Source organism: Drosophila subobscura, chromosome U (genome assembly GCF_008121235.1).
Source record: "Drosophila subobscura isolate 14011-0131.10 chromosome U, UCBerk_Dsub_1.0, whole genome shotgun sequence".
NCBI classification, from domain to species: Eukaryota; Metazoa; Arthropoda; class Insecta; order Diptera; family Drosophilidae; genus Drosophila; species Drosophila subobscura.
In genome coordinates this window covers 18,904,183-18,929,130 of record NC_048534.1, presented here as the reverse complement: position 1 = coordinate 18,929,130, position 24,948 = coordinate 18,904,183, and the positions used below count along the sequence as shown (strand labels likewise).

Genomic DNA, 24,948 nt, shown 5'->3' with positions numbered 1-24,948 from the left:
ATGCAGTAGCGTTTTGCATTTTTGTTTCCCCTTCTCTTCTCTTCTGTTTGGGTTGTATCGTCATTTTCCGTGGCTGTTGGTTTATTCATTTGCCTTTGCCTTTGCTTCTTTTCTTCTTTATTTATATTTTCTGTGTGCAGACTGTGGGTCTCAGGTGCACTTTGGGGATAACAAATTAAACAACTTTATGCAGCTGAAGCAGGTGAATAAATTGAGCTAGAATTATGGCTCTGCTCGCACGAAATACTAGAGGGATAAAGCTTCACTGATTGGTTAAATTATATTTGATTAAATGGATAAAACAGAGTTGAAACAATGAGAAATTCAAGCCTGCTCCTCTTGGTCGGGATCGTTGATCTCTTTGGGTTGACCAAGGGAAACTTCCTCTTTGAATTTCTTGTACTCGATATTGCTCATGGCAATCAACTCGTCGAAGGCCTGCTTGGCCAGCCAATGGAGAATCGGATTGTTCCACAAAGGCATTATGGCCTGGAGCGTCTGATCGTCGGAGTTCTCGCAGTTGGCCATCTTTTGGTACCAGGTCCAGAGATACACCATGCCGCGCATCTTGTAGCGCCACAAATGATTCGGAATGAAGCGTATAATATCCTGCAGATGCCCAGACGCGTCAGCGGTCAGATTCTCCAAGACAGTAAAATCCATAAGACGATAAATGTCTCGCATGTTCTTCAGATACGTGATGTTGTTCTGCTTCAAAGCAGAGATGGCCAAGCTAAGGTATTCCTCCGAATCGATGGGGCCTTCGGGCGGCTGAAAGTTCTTCTTCACATCGAAGCCGTCGAAACGATCCAGCTCCTGGCGTATGGCAGCACCGCAATTGCGAAAGTCGCTCCACCAACTGCCCCACGCGCGGTAGCCCTTCTCGCGATAAACCGTCTTCCACTCCTCGGATATGGTGTGGCGAATCTCTGGACCGCCATCCGCCACATCCTCGGCTTCGATGAAGTTGCACTCCAATGAGGTTGGAATCTTGGAATTATTCGAGCGAATGCGATAGATGGGATACTTCTTGAAGAAACGCACAGCGTGAGATGATTGTTCCCTCTGGGGCAGCATAAGGCCCGAAATATGGCTTGCATATTTCAATTTGTAGCTACCAACACGAAAGAAGGCAGGTGTCTCTTCAAGACATGAGCGCTTCTCTGACCAGCGATCCTCCACTTCAAATTTATTTGCCGTGCGCTTGCTGCCCAATGTTAGAGGTAAAGTGAGCAGCGAATTGATTCCACGATGACTGTAGCCTTGATTGAGAGCATCGTTTGAGCCGCCAAAGTTGCCAAAGTTGCGACGTTCCATAGCTCCATAGCCTGAACGCTCGGTAATAAATCCAGAATCGTTGCCACTTAGGTAAGCAGTTGAGTAAAAGGAACTGCGATTGCCATCGAAGCTTCGCAGGCTGGTATCGAAATTCTCCAAGCTGCGATGGGCATTGTAATTGTCGAAGCTGCGATTGGCATCGAAATTATAGCTGCTGCGATTGGCATTGAAGTCCTCGAAGCTGCGATTCCCACATTCAGAATTTAGGGAGCTACGATTGCCACCAAAGTTTTGGGATCTGCGATCCCCATTGAATTCCAGATAGCTGCGATTGGCATCGTAATTTGTATGATAGTCGGGCCAGGGTTCAGCGTTTAAGAGACGACGTCCTTGATTCGATGTTTGGGTGTGAAAGTGTGGATCTAAGAAGGGGTTTTAGAGCCCACAATAAGTTAACTGAATGCCAAAGCATAGTGGAAATAATTACCCATTGGATTCATGGAGTCCATGTTGCGTTCCATGGGTACAGCCAGCGAGCCATTGAACGCTGCAGGGCCATCAGGTAGGTTCTGGCTAAAGGCATTGGCATAGTCACATTGTGTAACAGTAGGGGATCGGGATCCACTGCGACCTCGAGCAACACGGGAACCGATGCGCTCTGGCCGAATGCTGGATCCACTGCGACGTGCATCAGTAGGAGATTTGTCGACACGGCCACCAGGTAGGTTTTCACTGAATAACGATGCAAGGCGTGTGGCAATGGGGGAACCATTATGACGTGTGGCAATGGGGGAAACATTGTGGCGTGTGGCAATGGGTGAGTCATTACGGCGTGTAGCAATGTTAGAGCCGTGATCGCCACGGCCTTCTGGCAGCGTTGCAAATAATGCGTCCATGAAGCTCGTGTCATACTTTGGGTCCTCATCGTGTGGTGGATCAACACGCTCATCGCGTTGAGCATCGTTTTCACTGAATATGTTCATAAGCGATGCAAGGCGTGTGGCAATGGGGGAACCATTATGACGTGTGGCAATGGGGGAAACATTGTGGCGTGTGGCAATGGGTGAGTCATTACGGCGTGTAGCAATGTTAGAGCCGTGATCGCCACGGCCTTCTGGCAGCGTTGCAAATAATGCGTCCATGAAGCTCGTGTCATACTTTGGGTCCTCATCGTGTGGTGGATCAACACGCTCATCGCGTTGAACATCGTTTTCACTGAATATGTTCTTAAGCGATGCAAGGCGTGTGGCAATGGGGGAACCATTATGACGTGTGGCAATGGGGGAAACATTGTGGCGTGTGGCAATGGGTGAGTCATTACGGAGTGTAGCAATGTTAGAGCCGTGATCGCCACGGCCTTCTGGCAGCGTTGCATATAATGCGTCCATGAAGCTCGTGTCATACTTTGGGTAATCATCGTGTGGTGGATCAACACGCTCATTGCGTTGAGCATCGACAAGAGGACGCAAAGGAAATGCGTTGCGACGTGGACTCGTCAGCCAATCAGCGTTTTCCGGCCCCGGTGGTGGCACCGGCGGCGGCGGAAAATTGATGTCCCGTCGACCATCCAAGTAATTATCCCCGTAGCGTCCGGTCATGGGAGGGACAGAGTGTTCAGACGCTCTGCACGGATAATAGGGCGGACTACGCCCCAACATCTGCAAACAAAAGTTCAAGTAAAAGTTGTGGGTCCATGACTCCACAGAAAACTTACGCGAACATTCACAGATTTACGAAAGTTTTCCTCGGCCATGTACTGCATTTTCAATAAACAAACAATTAAGCACCACAAAATTCAACCAGTAATAATTATTTTCCAACAATTTGTTCTGCTTTTGAAAATTTTTTTTGCTACGTTCTCGACTCGACTGATGCACAAATATAACTAATGAATTAATCAAAATTTTTGCTATGAGGTAAGAAATTAAAGATGTCTTGGCCTACTTGTCAATTGTCAATTTTTTAGTGGCAATCGGAACCGATGTGGAACATCGTTTAGGTCCTGGCACTTTGTCTCTCAGTTTCAGACAAAGACAAGCACAGAAAGCGAAAAAATGCTATTTTACTTAAAAATAAATTAGAATAACACAATAATAAACGGCAAGTGGTGGCAGGGACGCTTCAATTGGGCCTCGGAACTAGTTCACCAACAACTATCGATACTTAATAAAAGCGAGCGGCAACTATTGGCTGTTGCTTTTACAAAATCAAATAGTGGAACCAGAACTTAGTTGCCATTCGATTCCGCGTGGTTGCCACATCGATAAAATATCAAAACATGAATTTAACTTTATTATTTTATTAACAGAACTTATGCGATATAATAAAAATGTTATAAAATAACTTCCAGACGCGTTTCATTTCAAAAATAGTATCAAAGGAGCCTTACCAGGCAAACAAAAATAACAAATTAACGTTAACCAGTAGGTGTTTTGGCTATAATGTCAGAAAATTAGTAGTTTAGTTTAGTTGCTTAGCACAGCATTTTAATGTACATTCCAATTCGAGTAGAAACAATTTGCGTAAATTGAAAATTTGGTTTAGAAATTATCTTATAAATGGAACCGTGCTTTGTCATTGCCGCTGCCATTTCTATCTTCTGCCATCAAATGGAACTCTGCTACGATCCCGCCGGCTATGTGGGATTGGAGTCTACGTTATTCATAATGCTTTCCTTTGTGGCCATAAACAAACTCGTTGGCAGCCGAAATGCAGGCAAAACCCTGTGGGACATGGCCGCAGATGTCATGCTCGCGTGCCTGACGATGCAATTCCTTCTAGTGACCGTGTGGTATGTCATCTTCTGTTCGCTGCAAACCATTGTGGAGGCCGTGTTCAATAGTGGCCGCCGCCTGTTGGGTGCCACACACATTGAGCAGTTCAAAAATATGCAGCCGTACGTCCTGACCCTCAGTCTGCTCGCTGTGGAAATGGTTGTGCTCTTCAAGTCCATTCAGATGGATGGCCTTCAGAAGTTCTTCGGAGTGATAGATGATCTAGCCTCAGAGAGTGTGCTCTCTATTCTCGCCGAGCGAAATGGCAGGAACGAAAGGCGAGAGCAGCGAGCTGCCAGACTGCTGGAGAGAGGCCCTTCCCTATCGCAAGGAAGATCCGTCTCTCGTGGACGACCGAGAACAAGGTCACGGGCTAGACGATAGATGCAGATTTTAATAACTTCAAAATTATAACGAAATATATTTCAACTTTAAGACAGCTTCGAAATACTTTCAATCGCCTTTAGTTGTCGTTTCCATTCAAGTATTTTCGCTTAAAAAACGCTCAAGAAAATGCACTCCAAGCTGCGCTCCATGGCAATAATTTATTGGAATCACTCAACTCAACGGCCACGTCAATACGGCGACAATAAAAAAAATATAAAATAAATGGTCCTCGCAGTCGTCTGTGCAATATTTTAAAATTGCATCCCAAAGGATGGTGAGAACAAACAAACAAAAAGAGAAAGTGAAAGAATGAAAGCATTCGAATAAAACACGTCGCGACAACGAATGGGCAAAAACATTGAAATAAATAAGATATAAAATTGTGGCACACACAGACAGAGAGAAACAGAAGGAGAGAGACCCAACAATTTATGCACCAGAGATACGATACGATACGATATATGTATATAAAAACATATAGGTTTACGATCCCCCATGCGACCCATTCGTTGCGATAAGTGTGTTTATTTGAGCTTGTCCAATGCAATATTTACAATGCAGCGACACCCATCTTTACGCCCATGCCATGCCCCACACACACACACACACACGCACACACACACACACACACACACGGCGTATGTGGAATGCCTCATGTGGCAGAAGGATGGAGATGTGCCTTTGGGCTCAGCGCTCGGCTCGCGACTTATGCTGTTTGCTTATGTTGTTGTCCTCCGGCTGCTGACTCGACGACATCGCCACGCCCCGTGGTCCATGGTCGCAATTAAAGCAAACAACCAGCGGGAAACTAATCTCAAGCGGCTCGTAAATTCCAAGCTGGGCATTCCTGTGGGACACCCAAGGATATCCAAGGCAAGGATTCCCCCCCAGCCATTACCCAAACCCATCCGCCACTGCTGCGGTGGCAATTGAAACTATGCACGAATCCTGCGATGCCAGCTGAATGGCGAAGCTGCCATTCTAATTCCTCCTCTTTGTTTGTTTGCTCAGCCAGGGAGATGCTGTGAGACGATACCGAAAGAAGTGGCCATCGCATGTGCTGCGGCGGAGGTGCCACACGGTGTGCCAGCTGGCATGGAGGGACATAAAGGGAATGTCTGGATGCTGCTGCTGCTTCTGCTGCTGGGTTTCCTGGGATCCTTGGCATCATTTGCATATTAATTAAATGTCAAAAGGGTAACGGGAAGCAAACAGCAGCTGCTCGTTCTCGCCTCCAATTAAATTGACTTGCGATTTGGATTTCGGTTTGGATTTGCAACTAGCCCAATCAAGGTCAATTTGGAGAGAGTTCTGTAAGTGAGGCATGCACAGGGGATACTCTTTCTTATGGGCTATTTGTTTGAGAAGAGCTGAAAATTGTTGAATCAATATAAGGGGATTGCTAAGTAAATTAGATCTGGCATACTAAGGGTACAAGCGCGACAACAGTGAGCGCTAACAGTGACCTGTAACTGCATGCGGTAACAGTGAGCGCTGTAAACAGAAGCAGTAACAGTGAGCGATAACAGTGAGCTGTAGCTGGAAGCGGTAACAGATCGAGCTAACAGTGGGCTCTGTGAACGCAATTGGTAACTGCGAGCGCTTGAACTGAGCTATAACAGTGAGTTTTAACTGGAGGCGACAACAGACTGTTAATTTCTGGGTGCTAACAGCGCTGAGTTCCGCTTCCATTCCTGATGTTATGCTGCTTCCAAGCAATATCCGTAAACCAAACAGTAGTAAAAACTAAGTAGACTCCTTTTGAAAAATAGTGTAAATATAATATCAGGCACTCAGCTTAGAGCGAAAGATTGTGACAACAGGTCCTCCAATTGGTTTCCAAATACATTTTTGCCTCCGAACCTCATCCAAATGGATTTCCAAACTAGATTTAAGCTTCACTCCAATAGCAAGTGAGTCACATAGATATCGCCAAATGCCATCTGTGCGTAGTTACATCGAGATGAAGCTTCCAATCTCTTCTTTCAACTGCTTCTACTCTTCCATATACTGCTGGTCCTGCCAGCTACCAGTTTGCAGTTTACCTCGCTTTCTCGACCCAAAAGGAAAATGCCATAACCCGCTTATGACGCACTGAAGAGTGGTTCATTGCAAGGAGGATGCTGGATGGCGAATGGCAGACGGAGAGGTATAGAGATGGTCGCTCTGGAAGCCTGACAACGACAAGTGACATTTTGCGTCAATGACAAACGAGTTTCACTTTTCTTGTGGCGGGCCTCAGACTCCGGGCAACGACAGATCGTTCTCCGGCTCGGGTTTAATTGGCAGATGCACACGAAACAATTGGGCGGCTGTGTTGATGGGTGGCTGGGTAACTGGTAGCTGTAGATGGAAGGAAAGGACACGAACTGACACAGGCTTCATATACCACTTTTACGCTTTGTGGTTTTTACCAGGTAAAGGTGTCTGAGGAAATCCCTGGCCTCGGTACCTCGGCTTTTGCATATTTGAACCCGTTTTGCAATTTGCTGAACAGAGTCATGTAGAAACCATGAGCACCCGGACAAACCATGACCATTGTCAGACAACATCAAGGGGACCTCTTTTCTGGGCAAAAGATATTTGCATTTTGCGGTGCAGACCAGACACCCCACTTCCAACCCGAAACTCCAAAATTAAGTGTTGTTTTTCGAGCTCTAATTTCAGCTCTCTGTTGCTCCTGCTACTGCTGCTGCCTTATTTCAGTTAATGGATATTCTTCGGTTAGACGGCGACTAATCACTATCCAAGCAAAGGTTACGCACCAATCCCAGACATGTCAATTAAGTGATGAAAATTCCAAGCTTCTTCCATCCCACATTCTCCCACTTTGTCTCTGACTCTCTGTTCTGGCTGTGGTAATTTGCCAGGCAAGATGTCTGCTCCAGTCAAAAGCCAAAGTTGGCAACCGCAGAAGGAGCAGCACCAGCAACAGGAGCAGCTATCAAAACGTATGGAGAATGTGGGCGCTGCCACATCACAGTGCCACAAGGATGAGCAGCAGCAGCAGCAGCACGAATAAATAGAGTGGGTTAGAGCTCCAGGAACCACTAAAGACGCCGGCATGGAGCCACGGAGTGGGAGTTGCAGAGGTTTACGAGGGGGTCGAGCTTGCATTTCACAGACTGAGGCTGAGGCTCAAAAGATATGCAAATCTTTTGCCCCGTTTGGTGGCTGTTGACGGAATGTCTTGCTCAAATGTTTGCCTCCTTGTTGGCTCCTTCCCTCCGAAGAACTCTCAGGCAAGAAATTAGCACACAAATTACAACAAAACTTAAGTCAAATGGCGTCTAGGGACTGTGCCTTTAAAATATTTATTTATCCTAATGGTAAATGTGTGAAAATTGGAAAGGAATAGCAGCAGAGTTTCAGCCATAAGTAGTCTCTTGTGTGTGGCATGGGATGATCTGGCAACTGTGTGTTTTTGGGGGCTTTGAACTTTTGATTTGGAGTACTATTACATAGAAAGGTACGAGTACTAGTACTTTAGTGATTTAAACGGTCTTTATTTCACTTTTATGTGACTTAAATAACAGCCAGAGTGATTCCCAAAGACGAAGGGACCTACTCAATTTTTCAGACTGTAGATTTAATTCCCAAAAAATACAAAATATATAAAAAATGATCCCAAGTGTTTTGCCCCTCAATGGATTACATTAATTTCTCCATTGGTATTTCCCCCTTGCTCCCTTTCTAATTTTGCACTCTCCAAGTGCCAGCAATTGCAGTTACTCAGCTTTTTAGAGTGTCAGCTTTTCACGCCTCGTTGCCTTCTCGCTGCAAAGATTCCTTGGAATTTTCAGTTGCAAAGCGATTTTCAGTGCCCGGTCGAGCGCGAATAAGTCAAACGAAGTGACCTTTCGACTGAACTTGAATAAATCGCATAATGGCACAATGGCCAAGAACCCAATAAACCCTTTTTGCACCATTGTGCACTGTCAGCAGTCCGTGGAAAATAATGGCCAGCCACAAAATTCTACATTTCAACCACAAAAGTATGCAGAGAACATGTCGGACAGACTCGTGGTGCTTGTGCTTTGTGGAAAATCAAATTATCAGCAAAATTTATTTAATGCATAACATCAGGAACATGGGGGAAAAGTACATGTGCTCTACGCACACAATTAGCGAGGAAACCATTTTTAGGACACACAAAAGTTGACCAGAAAAGCCATGGAAAATTAAACGAAATCAATGGAATTTTCCGGTGGTATTTTCGGTTGATATTTCTGTGGAAACTTTTGTGTGTCACCTCGATAACCGAAAATTTACGCGGACAATGACAAAAACCGCAGATGCTTTCAGCATTTAGCGGACGGACATTTGTTGACCCACAATAAATATGTGTCAATCGATGGCAATTATCAGGCCAATGGCAAAACTCTGCTGAACGAGAAAACACACTAGAAAGGGCAACAACAAACACCTCAAATCACCAATCACCTGAGCAACTTTAAAATTTAAAAAATACCACGACCTTTTGGCTTACTCTTCGGACCAACAACTAGGCAACAAGCACACTTTGCAGCCCATTTAATTTAGCATAAAAGCCAAGTTTAGAAGTTTCCAAAGAGAGTGAGAGAAAGCAGTGAGAACCCTCATAGTTTGGGCCACATTTTGTTTACTTTTGGCCAGAGTTGATGAACTGTAAATGAACTTTGTGTTTGAATTCGATTTAGTTTTATTGCAACATGCTGCTCGAGCAGCACTTCATCTAGACATTTAACCCATCAGGAGCTGCAGCAGCAAGAGCCACTAAGAAACACTTCCATTGGTCATATATATGTACATATATGTACATATATTTCTACTCATGTTTGAGTAGCTGCTTGAGATGTATCTGGTGAACAATCGAAAGTTGTGCAGCAGTTTGGGTGGGTTTGTAGCTCCGGGTATCTGGCTTTGTGGCTGGAACATGATACAGCCAAAGTACACATAATATGGATGAGAATGCAATATTGGTTTGCCCAGAGAACATTTTAGTGTGAGGGTTTTGCTGAGCGAAAGGAAAACCACATACATAGATGGGGTTTGCAGGCACATCAAACGTTGATACATTCTTAATGCGTTGCTTCATGCCATTTCGATTGATTGTTAAAGAAAATGCAATGCAGTGGGAGGGTTTTGATAGCCAGTGACATCAATTCACTGTGGAAAGTGGAAAAATCAAAAGCCAAAACAGCTGTGACTATTAAATTTGCTGTGATATTTATATGCATATTTTTATAAATTTATCCACTTAATATGCATGACAGTGCAACAGATTTTCACGCTGCAACGAAATTGAGAAATGAAGACAGATGAGAGATGAGATGACAATTAAACCCCCAATCGAGCATGAATTTTTTCGTCCAACACAACTACCATATTCCATTTATATTTGTTTGTATATGTATATGAATGCATTCCACTAAAAATATATCTATGTAGATTTACGAATATAATAAAACTTATCAGTGGAAAACACAAACGGCCAAGAGAGGAGAGCGCGCATCAACTTCACTTTTTATTTACATTTCCATTAAGTCAACACCGAAAAAGCACACCAAGCGGCAGCAAAGAAAAAGGAGAAAAGAAAAGTACCTCTTCAACCAAGGGAAAAAAAGAGAAAGAAAAAAGGTGGAAAATTTACTGAAACAAAGTCAACACGAATTTGCAATTTGGTATAAAATTTCCACTGCGACCGCTGCACAAATTGCTAATTCGCTAAAAACTTCACAGTTGACACAAGAAATTTGTGTGAATACATTTTTTATGCGCCTCCTCTGCAAGAGGATCTGGACAGGACACTCCAAAAACCAGATAGGAGCAAGAGGGAGTGGAATGTAAATAAGTAGAGGAAATGATAGCGACACAGCAGTAAGCGAATCAAGTGTTGGCCATACTGGGAGAGGGCATGTTTCATTTTTTATTGAGTTTGTAAATGCATCAGAATAATCGTTGTATATATTTTTATAAGCAAGATTAAAGCGAGCTTTAATCAGGAATCAGAGCGGTTTTTATATATAATCACAACTGAATGAATTACATTTCCAGAAAGTGTAAGACAAATGCTTTATTGATTACTAATTATTTGTTGTGCATAGAGTGAATATACTCTTAAAGTATAAGGTGAAAGTTATGTACCTCGGTAAGAAATAAATTACTGATTAAAATAAGAGATATTCCAGTACTGCAGGTTTCTTATAGCTAAAGTATATCATGAATGAATATATCATGAAATAGTAGATGAAAAACCCAAAAGACCTATTCGTGATTCAATGGAAACAGAGACAGGTACGAGGTGTGGTGACTTGAGGGTTTCCCACAGCCAAAGAAGTCTTCACACTCCCTGATAGAAAGTTATGTGTAATTTGGGTGTTAAAATGTCTAGTGATAACGATTTCCATAACGAATTCAAAGCAAATAAATGATTGTTTTTTTACCAGCACATATGTATGTAAGTAAAATGCATTGACAGTCCATCGAATGGGATAATTATGTCAAGTTGTCTGCCAACTATGAAGATAGGGCTGCTATAAGTAGAGTATTAAATGTGTTAGCTGCTGAGACACGAAAACTTAACTTAACTTAAGCAAAGTTTATGTACATATATGTATCTTTAAAGACTGAAAGTAGTAGCGTAGACAAATAGATATCATTATGAGATACTCTTTTGCTTACGTGCAAATATATGTAGGTGTAGATATTCCACCCACACAATTATCCAATTGGGTTCTGCCTACTCGCCTTTTACTATTTACTTTTGTGAATGAAATCAGGTGTTATCAGAGCAGAGCTTTGCGTTGTTCACCTTATCAGAATCAATTTAGCGTGAATAAAGGCGTCGACAGTGTGTCAATATTTGCCCCAGGCACTTGGCGACAAGTGTAGGGCTTTTTAAAGCCAAACTCTGTATTATATGTCTTGCATATTTTATAAGCCAAATGACTAATACCCCAAGATGTTGCACCTAAGTTGTTTCAGGGGAATCCCCTGTAAAGGCAGCTGCTGCATGAATCATCCTGGAGAATGCATCCATCTTTCGGTCCCTGATGCATTGCCTGTTATTAATACATCCGATTGATAAATATCCCACTACTAAATTAAAAGTGTCAGCAGAACAATCTCCAATTCCCATGCCATCCTTTTTGGCATTCTTTGTTCCCATTTTGGGGGGCTCCGACGACGACGGCGGCGACGACGACAACAAAGCATTTGACATTAGTTGAGATTTTCAATGCTTTCCACACAGCAGACCTTCCGCCCTCCCTCCTCCTCTCTTCCTCCTACCACAGCGTTGAAAACGTGTCAAATCGTAGCGGGAGGCAAGAGGGAAGAACGAACGAGAACCTCAGCAGATTGGTTCCGTGCCAGGCAGCCATAGAAAGGCTGCATCTACATCATTACCATGACGCCGGGGGTCTAAACAGTGCTTGGGACTTGGTCAACTTTTTCTTTTTTTGGGTACAAAGTTCGCCCGCCATTTGGCCAAATGCGAAAGCGAACTGCAGAAAGAATGCATGCAAAATACAGAGAAAAAGAAATTGTATGGAGAATCGTTCTTTTTAATGCCGCTCAAGGTCTGTTTGTTGGGGGTTTTCTTTCGATTTGATTTTCCCGTACCCACTGGCCTGCTTTTTCTCTTGTGTTACGCATTTATGCTAAAAGTCTATTTATATACTTTAATTAGATAACAACGGAAGACAAGAGAACGGCTGAGTCTACGGCTAATGTTTCATGGCGCCAGCTTTGAAATCAATTTCTGCAAGACTTTCCTTTGACTCATGCAAAATTTTGAAATACCCGCACAAATGGTAGATCCATTAATGCCATCCCAACACGCCAGTCACACCCACTTCAATGTCGTAAAGTTATAGACCTTGGCACTGTCCTACTTAAAAGCGCAATCGTGACTCAAAGCAAAGATTGTTATTACCATTTATCTACCAAGGTCTATTGACACACACGAAATCCCGCATTGAGGCCCAAGAATGTGCGCGAATTTGTTTGCCTAATGAATGGAACCAATAAATTGTGTAATGAAAAATTACAACATTGTTTAAAGTAACGGCAGCGAGTTAGCAGCGGACTGTTGTTAACAGCCGGAGCTCGCTCTCGCTCTCTACTCTCTCCCCCTACGCTCTCGCGCTCTCCTTCTCTCCTGGCGCTCGCGAGCTGGCGGGCTGCCAGCCGCTAAGCTCCGTTTAGTTCACTACCCACCCCGTACATTCCGGTACATATTACATTCGATTCTACATACTTAACAAGCTTCTTGCTTCTTCATACGCATACAATTACATACATAATCATGTAATTTACCTACCGCGCTGCGTGTGTGATATAAATAAAACGTACATATGTATGTACATCTTTATTGTGCCAACTTCGACCGCGACTTATCTGCAGCGACAGGAAGCCGCCCTTCTTCGAACAACATGTTAACGATTTGTTGGGGAAGAACACTAAATAAAGCAACGACTTACTTCACGTGCGAAAAATAAAAAAAAATAAGGGATTCTATATCCGATCTTTGAATTTAACTGCTAAAATAAATATCATCTAGGAGTAGAGAGATTATTTCTTAGTCTTTCAGATAACCCATTCCTGCTTTTTTGTACCATGAACATTCCCCAACTTTACCTATCCCACTGGCACGTACTTCTACCCGCTCCTTTGCTTTTCAATTTGAAGTTTCCACCCTCAAGGCTGCCCAATAGGACCTGCAGCAACTGTTGATTTCTATACTGACACCAATGCCATAACCTCAATGTCGCCGAAACAAAAACAATCTACAAAACAAAAACAAAAGGAGAGCAAGAACATTTATACATATTATTCGAATACAGGCAGGACTGATGGACGTAGGCAGATGGGTGTGTGGAAGGTGAGAGACGAAGCTAAAACTCATAAGCAAAACTTTAGCTCCAAGTCTGGGGAAACTTATTTACTTCGAAATTACGTGTCGTTGATGTTCGCTGCGGCTGAGACTGAGACTGAGGCGACATTATACAATTTATATGCACGTATTGCGTTCTACCCAAGATGAAATGTCGCCATCGTCGTCGACGGTCTCGTTGGTATCGTTGTCGCTGTCGGTCCAAGGCTCTCGGTGGCAGGAAGGCTGTTGGCTGTACGGCGGGATGGTTGCTCATCAGCATCATCAACGAGAATGTAATTACATTTTCCCGATTCATGACAGTTTTGCATAACCAAAAGCCCGTTCCTGTTCCTGTTCCCATTCCCCCACCTATCCTTTCCCCTATTCCCGTGTGTTATCCTTGTTTCAGCGTCTGGGTTACTGCGTTCATTAATGAGGCAGGCGCGAGTTTCAGCCACAGGATGCAAAACCGTGGCCACAAACACCTTTGGCCCCGACTTGACTTTTGTGCATAAATCACCAGGATTCCATTCTCTGCAGCCGAACAAAATTGATTTTTGTTCTCGTCAAGGTGGCAAGTTCAGCTAACGAGTTTTCTCAATTAAATTAACTGGGAGCTCTGAATAATTGGAAAAGGTTCAGTTACTCTTTCGAGTATAAGATACCCTTTAATGGGGGTATGAATGGGTGGCAAGTAAAATTATTCCTGATTTATAGGAATTTATTTTCATCATTATAATCATAATTATAATTTTGCAGAAAATACGAAATGTAAGTAAAAACTGATAACTCAGTGATAACTGGTAACTCAGCAAGAACTTCCGGTGCCTCCTTCAATTCGAGGCGTATCATACAATATATCGTGGGATATACCAATGTGGAGCAGATCAGATGACTAACCATGGAGCACAGTTCGTAATACTCATAGCGGTGTGTAGGGCGGGGGTCTGTAGGAAAGTCAACTGATAAGAAAATCCGCACAGGCCCCATAAAAGCCACCTCTGAGCCGCTGCCAGAGGCAGTATCAGCATAACATGACAACTGTCGACACAAAACAAAACAACTGGGCGAACATTTTAATTTAATTTAAATACAAAAACATTTTAACGAGTGAAAAATAAGTGAAATCCATTCAAGTGTAAACGAGTTCAACGAAAATGAGTGTGAAACAAGTAAGAGGGAAATGCAATGGAGAATCTTTCGAGAATAAGATGTTTCATGAATACATACCAAAAATGTGCTAAAGTGAATGGGAAAACGTGACTGTTTACTTACTTTTATAGAAACACACACTTTTTATATTAAATTATTAACACAAAGTATGTTTAAAATTGTGTATTAATAATTTAGTTTGCAATTATAAACCAGAATATGTCCACAGATCTTCAAGAGCTCATAAAAAGTAGATCACTATCTTTAGAAGATTATAAAATTAGAAAGGGAGATCTTAAGCTGTCTTATCATATAATCTTTGCGGTTAAATTTTAGTGAGCTATTTTTAGAAGCATCTCTGAATGATATTAGAGAGGTTTGTCCAAAAATACCCGTTTTTATTATAGCTAACTAATCATTGTAAATCTCAACGTTCTAGTTTGCTCAGGAATGCCTCAATGTCCACAATCAATATCGCGCACTGCACCATGCCCCACCGCTAAGGCTGAGTGCCAAACTGAACGCATTGGCCACCAATTGGGCCCAGGTGAGTTCCAATTCCACATCATTGTAGTCTTCAAATCCATCCATCCTTTCCTCATAGTATTTGTTGGCCAACAATCGCATGGAGCATCGGCAGAATAGCGGATATGGCGAGAACATTTACATGGCCATGGGTGGGAATATGTCTGCAAGCGATGCTGTGGATTCCTGGTACAAGGAGATCAATCAATACAATTGGCACAGTCCTGCTTTCGGAATGGGCACGGGACACTTCACCCAAGTCGTGTGGAAGAACTCCACAGAGTTGGGTGTGGGATTTGCCAAAAGGTTGGTTAGCTTTTTCTTAAAGATTTTTAGATAAATATATAAAGATTTTATTATCGTTTGCATAGAGGAAACGTCATCTATGTTGTGTGCAACTACAATCCGCCTGGAAACTACAACAATATGTTCCGCGAAAATGTCTTGCCCAGAGGTCACTAAAAGCAAAAGGAAATTGAAAGCATTCCAAAGATATTTATGTAGCATATTTATGCCCCTTTGCAGGGGAAATCATTCCTTTGGAACATTCCATTGAAACCAAAGCAAAACAAGACAGAATTTATATTGAGAACAAATGTACATATTAATGTAATTAAATAAAATAATATAAAATATTTTTAAATATATAAATAATCCTCTTTAGATATGGGTATAGGGTGTGTGAGGTTCCCACTTCGACTGCCAGTAGGACCCAAATCTATAATTTCTCAGAGACTTCATCTCATGTGACTTTGAGCGTAAGTTAAGTTACTTTCCTACATTTTAAACACAGATCTTTTATAGTAGTTACTTCCAAAATAGCCGCATGATTTACCTGAACCAATGCCACTCCCATTTGGGAGTCCGTTGCATCGATCACTCTTCGATGGTGCAAAGCTTTGGACGAGGCCGTGAACCGATAATGCCAATACTGTTGCTGGAAAAGCCATTTGGTGAAACTTTGCCGGTGCTTCTCGCACCATCACAGACATTCGCTGATGATGAGGAGGACCTCAGCTTAGTCCTAAGCTTCGGCTGCTGTCGATGCACATGGACTCCGTTGCGACGCAGCCTGCGATAGAGTGAGATGTACTTGCCCGCCGTCGTCGTGCGGGGCACAATGTACTTCTCACAGAAGGCAGTCTTGCTGTGGGCCGCTTCGCTCAACTGGCCATGGCCCAGGGCCTGGAGGAAGGCCAGGACAAAGGCATAGCAGTTGTGGCTGGTCTCCTCGTAGCTGGCCATGGACCACCGCATGGATTGTGCGCAAATCTATTAATGCAAAATGGCAGGGATACAAATGGGCACCCAGTGGGTAGCGTGGGTCCGAGTGAGCTTAGGGATTTGCATGAATATCAAAGAAGGGAGAAAACACTCCACTCCATTCCACTCCACTCACCTGCTGCAGCATCTCGTCCCAGTAGTCGTGCCAGGGCTCGGGCACATCACCCACCAGGAGACTCTGCCACCATTCGCGCGGATTATCGTCCCGCCGATGCCGCCGCAGTCCGTCCCGATCGAACTCCACGATGTCGCCGCCGGATGTGGTCACTGCGATATGCAAATCGGTCGCATTGCTGTAATCGCTGCGGAAACACACAACGCATCGCATCAAAAATATATATGTATGTATGCATTTCCACCATAAAAGACACCAAAACCAAAAAAATTAGGTACGAAAAAAGTGGTAGAAATTTGCACAGAGATTTTTTTTTGTTCCAAGCAATGGCATTGGGTTTTAGGGAGCTTGATTTGGTGAGGCTTTTATGGCGGAAAGTTAAAGATCTGTCGGGATATGCGCAAGGCAAAGAGGGAGAGTCACTAGAACTAAGTCCCCTCTGCCAAACTGAAGCATTGGAAGCACTTCTCTTACAAAATAATGAAAAACTATTCAAATTGTTGCTCCTTTTCTTGGTTTTAGATTGACTTTTTTGACTAATTTCAGACACAGAAATTTCTCGTTTAAACGGCTGTCCAAAACTGCAATCAAACTTACTTTAAGCTCAATTGTAATTTGTTCGTGGAATTAAATGTCATAAGCGGGTACAAATATTCTAGTGGACACCATCCATACCTCTTCTTTCTGCCCTGCACCCAGCCTGTGGTACTCACTTGAGAAAATCGCCAGTGGAGGGACGCAGGACAATGGCGCAAGGGTGCTGTGTGGCCCGCACAAAGGGATACGGCAGACGGAAGGGCAGGAGGCGGGCGGCAGTGGCTGTCGACTGAGGTCCAGCTGTGGCACCCTTGTCCAGTGCGGATGGGGCATCCTCATTCACATCTGCATCCGCATCTGCATCCAGTGGCGCATTGCAATGGGGACAAGTGTGGGGCAAAGTGAAGCAGAAAACTTTTGCGTTGCAATGATGAAAACAGAGGATGCCCGGATCTGAGGTAATTGTGGTTGTACTTGTCGTTGCCGACATATCTGTGTATATATATCTATGTGTGTGTGTGTGTGTGTGTGGAAGTTCCTCTTGATCCTCCTCCTGGCTGCTCCACCTTATTCCAACTCCTCCTTTGTGTTCGGGTGCGTCCTGCTCTTTGGGTTCTGGTTCCTCTTGATGTTGGGGTCCTGCTACTGTACCCGTATTATAATTGATACACTTTGTCTATTGTGCCCCTGCCCCTCCCCTGCCTTCCGGCTGTGTCCTGTCTCGTTTTTGGTGCTTGTGGTTTCCAGCCTGGCCCCTGGGCCTGAAATAAAATGAAAAATTCTTTTAAATAAGCTGAAACCAGGAAAAGTTGCAACCGTAAAGCGGTTTGCCCGGAACATTCAGTCGGCCAGGCAGTTTCTGTGGTCACACAACACATAGCTGAAAGACAGGGGAGAGACAAAGAGGGAGAGGCATAGAGCAGGGTGTTTTAGACAGACTTTGACCAGAAAGTTTCCTGGTGAATATGACATTTGTCATCATTATTGCCTGGTCTGGTTTTGGGGTTCTTCGAAAGGTTTTTTTGGGGTTGAAATAAAGGTCTGAAACAAGGTATAGGAATGGAATGGATCAACGAGACAAAATATCAAGTCGGGTAAGGAAATCGATTTACAAAATTAGGTTCTAAAAAATATTTAAAATTAAGATTTTGTTGTGAAAAGAAAGAAATGTTCAATTTACTACATTATAATTATTAATAAAAATTTAATCGGTCATGGAAAATCCTATCCATGACTCCGGGGTATAATTTTGGGCTAAGATCTCTCTCTTTCTCTCTCTCTCTATTTATACCTCCACAAAAACTGACAAAAATATTTAAAAATCACAAGTTCTGTCTGCTTAAATTCATATTTGCATAAATGCCATAATTTCAACACATTAAACAAAGCGAAATTGATTCCGCTAAAAAAATCCATTCAATAAAAATAAACTCTTCCATTCCGCTGTTATAAAAATATCCATTTTTTCAATCAATTAAAACCACTTTATAGCGAAGTGGCAGCAACCCCTTGGGGCAATCATAAGCTGGCCTCATAGCGGGGGCGGGGCGGGGTAAAGCCGGTGCCGAAAAGAAAGCAGAACAAAAACGTAAACAAACCGGCAAAATCCGTATCCACCGTCACCAAGTGGCAACTCACCACGAAATCTGAATAAAGTCCCTAAAAATGCCCAAAACACAGTCTCAGAGAGCGGCAGAGAAAATTCCCAGCTCGTTGCATGGCGCCCCAAAGAGAGAGGTGGAAATGCATAATTCACACGAAATAGTCCCCGGCTCGTCTGTTGGATCTCGTGGCGGCACGAGACTTCGGTTGCACGGTGGCACGAGCCACGTCCACGACAACGACTTGGAGTCGCGAGGCGAAACCAGTTGACGGCGAGCCGTGCAAGCAGACGGTCGTGTTGTAGTCGCAAATTGCTAAAAGGAAAGTGGCCCCCCCCCCAATAAAAACACCAAGAAAAACAAACCAAACCAAAGCCCAAACAAAAAGCCCATCTTTATCATCATAGTTACGGGTTGTTACGAGTGTGGAGTGCATTCCAAGATAAAACTGCAATCGAAGGATACAAGTGCGAAGGATACGCCGCAGCATTATCCTGACGAGACATAGAGACCCATAGACCGCTCCCCAAAAAATAACAGTGAGACAATTGTCCTTTTTTTGTTTACAACTCGCGGTGAGGACTTTGCATTTTTGTGGGTCTAGGACTTGGTGGAGGGTGTCCGTGGCCGTGTCTTTCGTGGTCTCCGTGTTAGTTTTTGTGGTCTAACCCTCCCCCGTGCACCAGCCCCTAGTCCAGTCCTGTCCTTAACCGCCGTGCTTTGTGTTTGTGTTGTGCTGCTGCAAAGTGGACGATGCCATGGCAACACATTGCTAATCGATGACGTGACCAAAAATAAAGAAATCCAACCAGCAAAACAACCAACAAAATAACTGTCGGCAAACAACACACAAGACTCTTCACATTTTGGGATAACACTAGGATAATGACCATCAACTGATTTCGGGTATGTGGAACAAACCAAAACTAAACAGCGAAAAATTACCACAAGCTAAGTGATCCTTGTAGCGGTTGAGGAAAATTAGTTTTTAATGGCCAACAAAAAATGGAAACACTAAAAAAATTTAGATATAGAAAATGTTTTAAATAAATGTAAATGTTATGAGTAATCAGACTATGATTAAATGATCTTATTAACAAAAGATTGCCAACTGATTTTAATCCTGCATAGAATATGCATCATAAAACTGCTATTTTGATGGAGAAAACGTGGGAATAAATATATTTAAATACATAACATGCTCCACCTCTAGGCTTAATAGTTTTCCCTGATGTTCATCTCTGTCTTTTGCTTTTTGATGTAAGTTCTTTATGCAAGTTGCTATAATTATTCAAGCCTGACTATCTATGAGTGTATCTATGGACATCTATTTATGAGTCTTCAAGGTCTTCAAGGTTCCCTCAAACTTTTACACACCACACTGTCTATTTATCTTTGAAATGCGTCAAGGATAATGACCATTAACTAATTTTCCCTGAGCATGTGGAGCAATCAACACATTTACAGAACAAACAAAGCAACAAGAAACTCCAAAGAAAAATGCCCGCCCAACTGATAAGTGTTGCGGTTAACGAAATTCATTTTTGATAGCCTGAAAATGGTGAAACATTTAAGCTTCTTAACTGTTTTCCACCCAAAAGTAAAAGCAAAGCAAGTTCTGTGGTTCCCTTTTGTGGGCTGAACGCAGTCTCAAGTCTCGGCTGGCAGACGTTTCAAGATCGACAGAGATAAGAGTTGGAGATGCGGCGGTGCCAAAGGCAAAAGTTGACATTCCACAAACAAGCCTGAAGAGAACTTTAAAACCAACTTGAATGGCGAAAATTGTCAAAGGGAAGGCACACTTTTCTTTTAGCAGTAGTTTTTCTTTGGATCTGTCTTTCTGTTTGTGGAGTCTCCACTCTTAACCCAATTAGTGGGCCTGACTTTTATGCAAAATTAAAATATTTACTTGGCCAAGTTGTCAAAAACTGAGAGAACTATTCATAAGCGATATTTTGTCACAGATTAAGTGGATAGTTTGCTTTCGAAAAGGGTTGCTAAGGGTGCACATGGAGTGAGGAGAGTATTTGGCTCAAAGAAAAATGGAGCATTTTGATGGATTCTGAAGGAATTTTAGACTAGCTACAAAATATTTCATGTTTTCATTTTATTTATGGAAATTGCTAAAGCAATATTTTGTGTGCTTATTTTTTTGCTCGGAGTTTGAAAAGTTGTTTCCTTGTGAGATGAACTAAAGTTTTTCTGCAACATTTTGGCTTTAACAAAGTTAGAAAATTGTTTAATCCATTCTGAAAGGAAAACTAAAATAAAAGCAACAACTTTTGCCAAACATGCAGCTTAAATATTCGATAAAGTGCAAAACAACTGGAAGGCCAATGTTTTTTTAATACCAACCATTTTTAATAGACTGTGGAATGCTTTCTTCTCTTGGTTGATTTTGTATGATATTTATGTAGAAATAATTAAAGCAAATTGAGGATTTAACAAGGTTAACCTTCTAGAATCAACTTTATATTAAATCGAGCTGCTCTAAAGAGTAATTAAATAATATATAGTATAACAATATATAAACGACAAACCCCATTTTGGTCCTAATCCACAAAGCTTTAATGAAAAGATAAAAACAAATCTCACACTCGTCCATGATTGCTATAAAAAACCTGAAAGCCTAAAAATGTGCCTAAACTGATGCTAAATATATGCAAACACAAAGAGTTTTAGTTTTATAATCAAATGCCATTTACATGCAAATTTAATTGCTCTCAAAACACACAGAATATTTTGTGTGACTTACGATAATGAAAACTCGATAGCCAGCTATGAAAACCAATGCAAATATTTGGCAAGAGTTAAACGTGAGGAGAGGAAGAGATTTTCTTACCAAAATTACAAATTTTTTTTTACTTGGAGTAAAAAATTGATTTTACTTTTTGCCATGAATGCGGAAGCCCAAGGCAAATACCAAGTGGAAATGCTAAAAAAAAAATTGCGTGAATTTGCCTTAAAGCCCAAGTCCAAAGAAAACGTGGCAGGCAGCAAGACAGGAAAACAAATGCAATAAAGGATATGACAACAGGCCCTGAGAGAGAGAAAGAGAGAGAGAGAGAGAGAGAGCGCGCCGAAAAGAAAGTGGGAGAAACGGCAACAATTTCAGCAGCGGGCTTTCGTGAAATCCAAACAAACTTTATCTCTATGTTGTTTGCCAACTTGAATTAAACACGCCCCCATGTACACACACACACACCCACACCCATATGGCCAAGAAAGTATGTTAGGTGGGTAGGGGGAGGCAGGGCACGGCACGGGGACGCTGCGGCACGGGTGAAGTCCCAAAGAGTTGTGAGAAATGAAATTACAACTTGCATCCTTCTTTTTGGCTTTCTCCTTTTTTGTTGGCCCCGGACAGGCACTTGGCCAGGGACCTTCAAAAGGAATTGTTTGGCCAAAGCAAACACAGAATGGGACGAAAAAATGTCTGTGAAATCAAGTTAACTTTACGCATTTTTAGTGCACTTGGAACAGGACCAAAAGCAGAAGCAGCCAGAGTGAACGTAGCGTGGCATGGTGCAGCACCAAAAGAGTATAGGATAAAATATGTACATGGCAGGAGGAGGCGCATAAAAAATGTACAAGCCAAAGACAGACCTGTACAAGGCAGACGACAAACAACAAATGGAAACAGGTAAAAAGAACTCATCAAAGCTGTGGACACAACGACAACGAAACACTCTTGAATGGAAGCAGAATCAAAACAAAATCTGAAAATGCTTTAAGTAGAATTGAGATTGTTTTAGAGTTTATTATAGTCTAAAAAACTGTCTTCAAAAAAGGAACTCAAAGTAAGGAAGCTGCTTACATTCATGTGAATGTTTTCTATTAATTTAGTTGCCTTTTTTGAAAATATTCTTGGCCTTAGCTTAATCCAAATCAAAGCCTCAAAGTAACTCTCCTCAGTTAGAGTATTTCGAGAACAACTAGAAATACCAAAGAATAAAAAGGGGGACAAAGAAAGCTGCCAAAAGCTGGCAGAATCAGCCAGTAAGTAAATTTAACGGCACCAACTGACAGTAAAAATTTCTCAAAATTTTATTGTTCCTGGTTGTCTCTTTTTTTCCATCTTTCTCTCTTTTTTTGTCTGTTTGTCCTGCAGCTGGTGACGCAGGTTATAAATTACATTGGCAACAATACGAGTGGCAACAACAAGTGCTCTGTGAATTAATAACAAAACGGTGACAATAACAGCCATACTGAACGGGCTGGCTGGGCACGGGGACGGGGCACTGCTGCAAATGAAATAAGCCGAGTTGACAACTTTGAAAGCGGCTCGGCGTTGTGCCCAAAAGTAAAACTCAAAATTCTCTGCAATGCGTAAATTAATTCAGAAGACACGAGACGACACACGCTATGCAGAGAGTGCAGGTGCCTGCTCATAAGACAACATGGGATGGGATCGTGAGATTGGTTCTATATTAAGTGAACCCAAGACAGATATTGATTGAGTAATGATAATGGGGAATATATGAAGTATGGTCATAAATATTAAATGTAAACGGATCAAAATTCTATAATAAAACGAAGGTAGCATGTCGAAAACAAAAAGGAAAAAGTTGGTCCTATATTTTACCACCACTATTGCTACCCCTACTTTATTTATTATTTATTTATTTATGTTAGCTTTAGAATACACATTATGCTCCATCTTATTAGCTGTCTTTCACGTTCCTTTGTTTCTCTCAGTGTCACTCCAACAAACACTTGTCAAAAAGATACTTCTCACCCCGTTTTGTCTGCTGTGGCTCCCCCATTTTTCGGTGCCACAAAGTGTGCTACACTTGTGCCGCATGCTGTCGCTGTTGCCACTCGCTCACCTCCATTTTCCCAACACACAGCCCGCCTTTACCCAGTCTATACCTGCCAGCTTTTCCAGCTGGTTTTACCCACTTTACCCTCTCCCCCGGAGCAGCTTCATAAAGCCAAGTGTTTGCGCTTTGAAGTTTCCGCTTCCGCAGTGAACAACGAAATGTTGTTGGGTGTTGCCTTCAGTTCAGTTGTTGCTGTTGCGGCACAGCATAAAACATACTTATTTTGAAGTTGGTGGCACATCCGCAAACCCCACACACACACACCCATCCACATCTACATCCTCCAGTCAACACATACTCGGGGCAAAAGGATGGCAATGCTGAGCATTTTGGAGAGTTTTCTTTTCCTGGCTGGCATTGTGGTTCTGTTCACCTTTTGCACGTACTATTGTTGTTGTAATTGCTGTTCAAGTTGTTGTGATTGTTGTGCAAGTTGTTGTTGTTTGTTGTCGCATCTGTTGTCTGAATCTGTTGAAAATTTAAATTCGAAAGTTGCCTCGATTACAGAATGTGTACAAGGAGTATGTGGCTCTCCGCCTCCTTTCCTGAAGATCTAATTAAGTTTGCGGATTGTTTGCACAGCTCAAGGGTATGTCACGTGGGCTTGAGAGTAATTTACGTGGAAATGGTCCTCTCCCCTCGCCGCTTTTGTGGGCACAACTTGTGGGCTGATTATTGTAATGACAAGAGCAGTGAAGATTGTTTTACGAATTAAGTTTGAGGTTTGGTTATGGAGTCTGCAGTTCTGGTTCAGATAACACAGTCAAGAACTCTCCGAAAAGTTGTTAAAATCCAGCAATCTGGAGTGACCTCTACATGAAATATATTTGTTGTAAAGATTTGTTCACGTTGTGGTCATAAATAACGACAGGTTCAGGCAATTTTATTACACACACATTTTATGAGCAAATTCGAAAAATAACAAATACTCGCACAAGAGTGTGAATAAAAATGGGAATGTGGGTGTGGGTGTGGGTATTGTGTGGCGTTCTTTAAGTTAAGGGAAACTCGATATGAATGAAAGTGAAAATGAAAGCAAAGGAAAGCTAACGCAGAGCAAACACTTTCACTTTGTGCCCATTTAAGGTCGTGTCTGGCATTTTCCTGTGTGCTGTGCTGTGCGGTACGTGCAATAAATAAGCGACTTATTTATGCCCCTCACACACACGCACACCTACACACACGCACACCTACACACACGCACACCTACACACACGCACACACACATATTTAGCAAGTGTATTTGGGTTAGTAATACCATTTACGAGGCAAAACAAACATAAAGCAAAAATGTAAAGAAAAAAGAAAGAGCCACAACAATGAGCTCTCTTTACGTTTATGTTTATGCCGGCAAATCCGTCTTCAATGTAAGCCGTGGTCTGGCATATCTTTAAAATAAGACAGGTACAGCAATGAAAGCCGAAGCTAAAGATACCCTAGCAGATATGAACTTGATTTGCTTGAGAGAGGAAAATATAAAAAGCTGCAATAAACATATTTACAAAGAGAATTATTTAACATATAAATTCATGCTTTTGAACGATAATTTCCATGGCAGCAATAGAATATATTGCCCTGATTTTATTGAGTTTTAGGACTTTCTCCCAGAGGT

General features: G+C 42.4%; 5 protein-coding genes across 6 annotated transcripts in view; 2 read left to right on the top strand and 3 right to left on the bottom strand.

The window, feature by feature from the left end:
* Nucleotides 1–266: 266 nt before the first annotated feature.
* Nucleotides 267–2,458, bottom strand: LOC117900923. Of its 2 annotated transcripts, XM_034811487.1 has the most exons (3): nt 1,766–2,458; nt 1,045–1,700; nt 267–972 (listed from the first exon to the last, which is right to left on the bottom strand). In XM_034811487.1, exons 1-3 carry the CDS (start codon nt 2,418–2,420, stop codon nt 325–327), a joined length of 1,959 nt encoding a protein of 652 aa, XP_034667378.1. In that variant the 5' UTR covers nt 2,421–2,458; the 3' UTR covers nt 267–324. The 2 variants fall into 2 exon arrangements, with proteins under 2 accessions (XP_034667378.1, XP_034667377.1); XM_034811486.1 differs by having other exon boundaries at nt 267–1,700.
* Nucleotides 2,431–3,166, bottom strand: LOC117901344. Its single transcript, XM_034812054.1, has 3 exons — nt 2,993–3,166; nt 2,495–2,936; nt 2,431–2,435 (listed from the first exon to the last, which is right to left on the bottom strand). The coding sequence occupies exons 1-3, from the start codon at nt 3,038–3,040 to the stop codon at nt 2,431–2,433; spliced, it is 495 nt and encodes a 164-aa protein (XP_034667945.1). The 5' UTR covers nt 3,041–3,166.
* A 657-nt stretch (nt 3,167–3,823) lies between these two features.
* Nucleotides 3,824–4,487, top strand: LOC117900928. The gene has a single exon (XM_034811492.1). It carries the CDS (start codon nt 3,837–3,839, stop codon nt 4,434–4,436), a length of 600 nt encoding a protein of 199 aa, XP_034667383.1. The 5' UTR covers nt 3,824–3,836; the 3' UTR covers nt 4,437–4,487.
* Nucleotides 4,488–14,330: 9,843 nt separating this feature from the next.
* LOC117900930 (Golgi-associated plant pathogenesis-related protein 1) lies at nt 14,331–15,508 on the top strand. Its single transcript, XM_034811494.1, has 4 exons — nt 14,331–14,471; nt 14,891–14,998; nt 15,056–15,282; nt 15,348–15,508. The coding sequence occupies exons 1-4, from the start codon at nt 14,457–14,459 to the stop codon at nt 15,436–15,438; spliced, it is 441 nt and encodes a 146-aa protein (XP_034667385.1). The 5' UTR covers nt 14,331–14,456; the 3' UTR covers nt 15,439–15,508.
* A 121-nt stretch (nt 15,509–15,629) lies between these two features.
* The window catches only part of LOC117902805 (MKRN2 opposite strand protein), a 64,301-nt gene continuing 54,982 nt past the window's right edge, over nt 15,630–24,948 (bottom strand). Inside the window, exons 3-6 of the mRNA XM_034814426.1 lie at nt 17,089–17,673; nt 16,376–16,562; nt 15,812–16,248; nt 15,630–15,752 (exon numbers count right to left, since the gene is read on the bottom strand). Coding sequence (XP_034670317.1) covers nt 15,853–16,248; nt 16,376–16,562; nt 17,089–17,402 — 897 coding nt within the window. The 5' untranslated portion in view covers nt 17,403–17,673 and the 3' untranslated portion in view covers nt 15,630–15,752; nt 15,812–15,852. The remainder of the gene's footprint in view (nt 15,753–15,811; nt 16,249–16,375; nt 16,563–17,088; nt 17,674–24,948) is intronic.

Coding starts and splice junctions, on each gene's coding strand:
- LOC117900923 (XM_034811486.1), bottom strand. CDS start 2,420: ATGGACGCATTATTTGCAACGCTGCCAGAAGGCCGTGGCGATCACGGC. Junction 1,701..1,765: donor GGACTCCATGAATCCAATGG/GTAATTATTTCC, acceptor ACCCCTTCTTAG/ATCCACACTTTCACACCCAA.
- LOC117901344 (XM_034812054.1), bottom strand. CDS start 3,040: ATGCAGTACATGGCCGAGGAAAACTTTCGTAAATCTGTGAATGTTCGC. Junction 2,937..2,992: donor GTAAATCTGTGAATGTTCGC/GTAAGTTTTCTG, acceptor TTTTGTTTGCAG/ATGTTGGGGCGTAGTCCGCC.
- LOC117900928 (XM_034811492.1), top strand. CDS start 3,837: ATGGAACCGTGCTTTGTCATTGCCGCTGCCATTTCTATCTTCTGCCAT.
- LOC117900930 (XM_034811494.1), top strand. Junction 14,999..15,055: donor TGGCCACCAATTGGGCCCAG/GTGAGTTCCAAT, acceptor CTTTCCTCATAG/TATTTGTTGGCCAACAATCG. Junction 15,283..15,347: donor GGTGTGGGATTTGCCAAAAG/GTTGGTTAGCTT, acceptor TCGTTTGCATAG/AGGAAACGTCATCTATGTTG.